Here is a 6,965-nt window from a genome sequence, read left to right as displayed (position 1 = left end):
AGTTGCCATAGCTGTGAATGGTCTGTGCCCTTCCGTCAGACAATGGGTCTATAATAAAGAACCCAAAACATTGGAAGAAGTGCGTCAACAGGGTGAACTAGCATCCAAATCATACCTCAGCATCCAACAGCCAGATCAAGCTAACCTCACAGACCAGGTGACTAAGCTATCAACACTAGTGATGTCGCTAAGGGAGAGCCAACAGAAGCCTTTAGCAGCTGCAATGTCTACACAGCAGGAGACGCTCCATGATGACTGTCAACAAAGAGTCAGGTTCCAGTCACCACCTCGACTTGATGACTACAGCTCAAGACAAGGTCATCAGTCATCGTATGCCAGTCCACAGTCGCAGCACAGGCCACGTGACTTCAGGCGAGAGCAACTCCGACCATCAAGCAGAAACAACAGAGAAAGATGCTCAGGATGTGGTGGGTATTGTTCTCAGCATAATTACTGTCCCCATCGGCATACCATTTGCAATGTTTGTAGAAAGAAAGGTCACCATACATCTGTATGTTACCAGGTTCTTCTGTCTAAGATAGATAATCAATAGGGACGCGTGCCTGATTCCAAGGATCCACCTAGAATCAGGCACCCATTGAAACAATCTAAACCATCTGACCCACCCACTAGGCATACTACCCCTACTTCCCAATCCTCTACTAACTCTAAACAACATCATGTATCTCTTGTAGCCCCATTATCTAAAAACACCATTCAAGTTAAGGTCAGACAAGTCAAAACAACAGCATTGATAGACACTGGAGCAACAATCAGCTGTGTTCATATGAAATTTCTGAAGAAAATAGGACTCACTGAGTCTCACCTTCAGAAATCTCATCTAACAGAGATTCTTGGTGTAGGAGGAGAACGCCATCCTGTGTTAGGTTTAGTCACTCTACAACTTAACATAGGCCATGCTTCTTATTCCCAGGAGTTTCATGTCTTCACATCATTACATCATACCATCATTCTTGGTTTAGACTTTCTCCAGTCAAACCATGTCAAAATTGATCTATCAAACCGCACAGTTCACCTGCATGATGGATTAATATCCGTAAGCTTGGTGGATGCCAATGCAGGGTTTGCTAGACCTCGCAAAACAGTTCAGATTCCTCCCCACTCCCAAGCTGATATTCCTGTTAAAATCTCCCGTTGTGAGAGCAACAGAGTATTGCTACTGGAACCATTTCCTGGCCTAGAGACACTCCAGCTTCAAGGAGCCAAATGTCTCATTCAAAGTGCCAAGGGTAGACCATGTATGAGGTTTCTCAACCCAACTGATAAACCTGTCACACTTCGTTGTCAACGAATAGTAGCCACAGCATCCATCATTGACCCATCATCTGTCCATACATTGGAATCTGAGCGAATCTTAGATCATCCATCAGTCAACACTGCAGTCCCTTCTAGCCCATCAAAGCTAAGTGCTAACCTGAATTTTGACCTGAGTGACTCAGATCTCACAGAGACCCAGAAGCAACAGCTTGAGTGCTTCCTGTTGTCTCAAAGATCTGTTTTCGCACGAGAATTGTCAGAGCTAGGCACAACACATCTGCATCAACATAAGATTGAAACAGAGCATACCCGTCCTGTTAGACTCCCCTTCTACCGCCAGTCATCTTTAGTTAGAAAAGAATGTGCTAGGCAAATTAAAGAAATGTTAGATGCAGGCATAATAGAACCAAGTCATTCTGAATGGCATTCGCCAGTAGTCATGGTCAAGAAATCTGACAACAGTTATCGATTTGCGGTAGATTATCGCAAGCTCAATGCAGTTACGAAACCAATATTTTTCCCTCTTCCACGTTTGGAAGATGTCATAGATGCTATTGGTGAAAAACATGCTCAGATGTTCTCTGTTCTTGATTGTGCAAGTGGATTTTGGCAGATACCACTTCACCCAGAAACAAAGCACAAATCCGCCTTCATCACGCAAGATGGCATTTTTGAATTCAATCGTCTTCCTTTCGGTCTCAAAAATGCACCAGCAGCATTCCAGCAAACCATTTGTTCTGCTCTTCAAGCTATGAATTGGAAACACATTTTAATATATGTGGATGATATGATAATCTACAGCAGAACATTTGAAGAACACTTACATCATCTGAAATGCGTTTTTGGCAAACTTAAAGAAGCTGGTCTTACCTTAAAACCAAGCAAATGTAGATTTGCAGCTAAGAGAGTAACGTATTTAGGCCACGTCTTCAGCAAAGATGGAGTAGAAGTTGACAAATCAAAAGTAGAAGTTGTTAAAAGCATCCCTTCTCCCAAAAATGTCCATGACATCAGACATTTCTTGGGTCTTGCAAGTTACTACCGCAAATTTGTCCCAAATTTTTCCCGCATAGCATCACCATTGTACAACTTGCTTCAAAAGGATGCCACCTTTAATTGGTCAGACGAGTGTGAGCAGGCACTTAACAAATTGAAAGGATGCCTAACTTCAGCCCCTGTCTTAACATATCCTGATCCCAATAAACCATTCATTCTAACAACGGATGCCTCTACCTCAGCCATAGGTTATATCTTAGGTCAACGAGATGCTTCTGGCCAAGAACATGTCATCTGCTATGGTGGCCGTGCCCTTCATGCTGCTGAGAAGAAATGGGGCATCACTCAACTAGAATGTTTGGCTGTATTAGAAGGCATTAGAACTTTCAGGGTGTATCTCACATCTCAGAAGTTTAAGGTCTTCACAGATCATCATGCTCTGAAATGGCTTAAGGACATCAAACAGGAAACAGGTCGTCTTGCTAGATGGTCTCTCATGCTGCAGGAATATGATTATGAGATCGAACATCGAGCAGGTAAAGCCAATACAAATGCTGATGCTCTCTCTCGCATTCCATATCCTGCACAGATCATAGAACCTGTCACTGATGATTTTCCTGTCCCACCAGTCCCATCTATCAACTACACCTCAGCCACCATCCAGTCAAATCATCATCCAATCCAGCATTCATATGCTGAAGCGGTTTCAACACCACCCACAAATCCATCAGCAACAACCAATCACCAGATTGCTAGTCAGCTCACTGCAGCAGATAATGACTATGGGATATCTCCTGAATGTTCAACTTCAGAAAACCTTCATTTATCTGGTCAGAAGGCTATAGCACCTTCTTCAGCATCATCAATAGATCTGTATGTTGAATTCTGTTATCAAGATGAGATTCCATCAGGACCAACAGTTCAAACTATTGGAACTGATATTCCGGAAAACAATCTTGCAGAGAGACAGAGAAGTTCACCAGATTTCAAGCCTATCATTGACTTTCTAGAGAATGGTGAGATTCCCTCTCATTACAATGATTCTCAAGTCAAAGGTCTCCAAGGTCTCTCACAGGAGTATGACCTATGTGAAGGCATCTTGTATCATTTCTACCTGCCAAAGCATAGAGGACACAAGAACGGCCGTCACCCAATGGTTACACAACTGGCAGTTCCTATTTCTGACAGGAAATCCCTGCTTTATGCTTACCATGATTCCAAAGCAGGTGGGTGCCACTTTGGCCGGGATGCTACCCGTCAGTCCATTTTGACCAAATACCATTGGCCAGGCTTGTACCAAGATGTTGAAACATACATCAAATCTTGTGAAGAATGTCAAAAAAGCAAACGTTGGGCCCATTCAAAACCAGCTCCAATGGTACCAATGCCTATTGAAGATAACTTTTCCAGGTTACATGTTGACATCCTTGGGCCTCTTCCTCAAACAAAGGATGGGCATAAGTATGTTCTTGTAGCTGTGGATTCATTCTCAAGGTGGATTGAAGCATTTCCATTGCACACTCAAGATGCTGTGGAAGTAGCAACAAAACTCTTTAATGAAGTCTTCACAAGGTACGGTGCACCTCGAACTCTAGTCACTGATAGAGGTCGCCAGTTCACATCAAAGCTGGTCAATGCTATCTGTGAAATCTTTGAGGTTAAGCACCACTTCACATCGTCATACCATCCTCAGACAAATGGAATGGTTGAACGACGTAACAGTACAATTGCACAAGCCTTAAAATCTTACTGTAAGCCTGACCAATCCAACTGGGCTGATATTCTTCCATGTGTTCTCATGTCAATGCGAAACACACCGTGCCAATCAACTGGTTACTCACCTCACCATATGCTCTTTGGCAGAGAGATGTGTCTTCCATTTGATACTACACTCACACCAAAGCCAACACTTGGTAAAAATGCAGAGACACATCTCCAGCAGCTCATCGACAATCTGAAGGTTGTCAAATCTATTGCTCGCGACAACATGTCTGTAAGTCAACAGATAGACAAGGAGCATCAAGAGCTAAAATCATCAGAACCTTCATTCATGTTAGGTCAACAGGTGCTTCTACACAGCCCTGTAATCAAACAAGGACTTTCCCCAAAGCTGTCCCAATCATGGACAGGTCCTTATTATATCACAGACATTGGTCCAAACCACACCTTCAAAATTCACAGATGTTCAGATGACAAAGAACATAAATCTTTGGTCCATGCCAATCGCCTGAAACCCTATGTCCTCAGAGGTAATGTTGCACGGCATGTTGACGCATCAGGTTCTTCTGCACCTACATTGGTTTCAAGCAGAGCACAGGAACCATTACCAGATCCTCCTGCACAAACTTTCCAAGGCAGTCCTCCACTAGAATCACCAGCCTCTAGTGAAAAGCCAACTGCAAAAGCAGATGAAACTGTGCCATCAGAGCACAATCACAAGCAAACAAAAGATCACAATCAAGATCAATTCTATGATGTTGAAAAACTCTTGAAGTACAAAGACATCAATGGCATATGCCATTTTCTTGTCAAATGGGTTGCGCATCCTACACCAACATGGGAGCCACACCATAACATAGGACAAGGACTTATCAGAGACTTCCACGTGCATAAAACACAGGCTGGACGCAGTCGTAAGCACAAACGATCACACAAATATTTTGTCTAATCTCTAATAATATAGTTATCCTTGACTTTGATAGTACCTGGCAGGTTGTTTCATTGTGAGTAGTTAGATGTTGTCGACAAACCTGCAGGGCCTCCTGTGTTATTAAGTGCTAGAAGGATGATAGTTGCAAATGTCATCTCTTCAAACCCGTTGTCAACACTAATCAACCCACTTGATCTTCTCTCAGAGTTGTCAGATTCAGTTATCTATTATTATAGATTATGCTGTTATAATGGTGTATATGTCAAAATCGAGACAAACGTTATGTCCAAATATGACACTATTTGTCCATCTTCCATCCAATAACTATTTAAAACTTTAAGCTTAATATAAAACAGTTAATGTTGTATAAACTGTTACCCATCCATGAACTAAACCGATACATATACATGTACATGACCTCTTTCATCAGGTAAAGTTTTCAAACTGCCGAATCCATGCTGAGAACAATACTCTTCATATTCTATTAAGCCAGATGTTGCTAAAACTATTGTATTATGCTTCATTATGGTGTACCTTTTTGGGCTCTCATAACAGAACAATACCCTGTCATAACATGTTTTGTTTGGTAGACTGTTCAAATATTGTATTCTTTTTTCAATACCTGTATTATGTTTGTTACCATGACAAATGGATATTGTATCTTTCAGTAGCACTAGTTCCATATAACATATTTGTGCTTTTGCGGTCAAAAGCTTCCCACAGCGGAGGGATATTGTCATAGTCCTAAAATCACTATAATTAACCCATAATTATAGTGGTCATATTTCAATATTATGTTTTGTATTTCTCTCAATATGTTATCTTACAACTAGCTATACCTAAATATATTTCTGTAGATAATGTTAGTCAGCTGCCATGCACGTAACTGACCGTCACAAACCAGTGACTCTGGATTATGTAACTCAGCCAGGTGGCCAGGCTAGGGTTATGCCCCAGGCTATAACATGCTGTGTATGGCCGGACGCGTCGTCATTTTAGTATCAGATAGGTGGAATACAAAGGATATTACGCGGTCAGTGTGCTCTGTAACTGTCGAATAAGTGTAATTAATACGCCACGCATGTAGCAGATTTATGTCATAGTTTCAATATTAGGTAACTAACGCATTCTGAGTCCCTATATATACGGAGTCCAGTGGCAGACACTTCACTCTGCCACGAATAAAGACTTCAAGGGACTCAGCAGCCTTCTCTCTGTTTTAAAGGTGACAGCCGAGTAATCAGCTCTACCAAGTTATTTCCCCCACTATCTTGGCCATTGTGACGTAGCAAACGGGACCACGCCCATACAAGGCAAAACGGCCCGAAACACAAGCTACGTCAATATTAGAAATAGTTTAATTCTCTCAAGAAGTGGGCCTCACACCTGGTGAGATAAGGGCGGGTTGCGCTATCTCCAACCACAGCCTTGGAATCTGGTGATGGAGACTAGCTGCAAGTCTATGTAACCAAAATCTCCCGATCACACTTGCTTCACGCTTACCGGCACTTCTCAGTGGCTCCCCGCACACATCACATAGCAGCCTTCCCTTACTTACAGATCCCTATGCGGGAAACGTGGACCCAAATTCGTGTTGGAAGGAAAACAACTTTTTCAACAGCCTGATCAACTTACGTGTCAGACTACAGCAGTCCACTAAACGTCAGGGAGGTAACTCTTATAGAGAAGTATGATTCGTGGTTACATAAAACATGCATACTCACACAAATACGCACACATATGTTGCAAACATTATCATGTGCCAAGAAAACAGTTTCTATACCATTCCATTCTGAAAACACTTTAAACATATATCATGTATACCACTACGAGTATGTCAACCTAATACCTATTGTGTCTTGACAACAATAGCAGTTGAGGAGAAATTGTGTTTAACGTCGCGTCCAAGATTATTGCATTTGTATACAGCGACGTGCACACACATGCATGTGTGTGTGTGTGTGTGTGTGTGTGTGTGTGTGTGTGTGTGTGTGTGTGTGTGTGTGTGTGTGTGTGTGTGTTTGTGTGTGTGTGTGTGTGT

The 6,965-nt window shown here is 42.2% G+C and overlaps 1 protein-coding gene across 1 annotated transcript; it reads left to right on the top strand.

Annotated features, from left to right (window-relative positions):
• The first annotated feature begins 251 nt into the window (after positions 1–251).
• On the top strand, positions 252–4,942 carry LOC125380443. The gene is made up of 2 exons (XM_048396531.1): positions 252–428; positions 935–4,942. The coding sequence occupies exons 1-2, from the start codon at positions 252–254 to the stop codon at positions 4,940–4,942; spliced, it is 4,185 nt and encodes a 1,394-aa protein (XP_048252488.1).
• The last annotated feature ends 2,023 nt before the right edge of the window (positions 4,943–6,965 follow it).

This window comes from Haliotis rufescens, unplaced genomic scaffold, assembly GCF_023055435.1.
Source record: "Haliotis rufescens isolate VD_foot unplaced genomic scaffold, xgHalRufe1.0.p SCAF_150, whole genome shotgun sequence".
Lineage (NCBI taxonomy): Eukaryota > Metazoa > Mollusca > Gastropoda > Lepetellida > Haliotidae > Haliotis > Haliotis rufescens.
Note: the sequence above shows the minus strand (reverse complement) of the source record. Positions and strands in the feature narration are given on the sequence as shown.

What these genes read in the sequence shown, in the direction of transcription:
- LOC125380443 (XM_048396531.1), top strand. Translation starts at nt 252, where the DNA reads ATGACTGTCAACAAAGAGTCAGGTTCCAGTCACCACCTCGACTTGATG. An exon ending in AGAAAGATGCTCAGGATGTG is followed by an intron (nt 429 to 934) that starts GTGGGTATTGTT and finishes TCTTATTCCCAG; the next exon opens with GAGTTTCATGTCTTCACATC.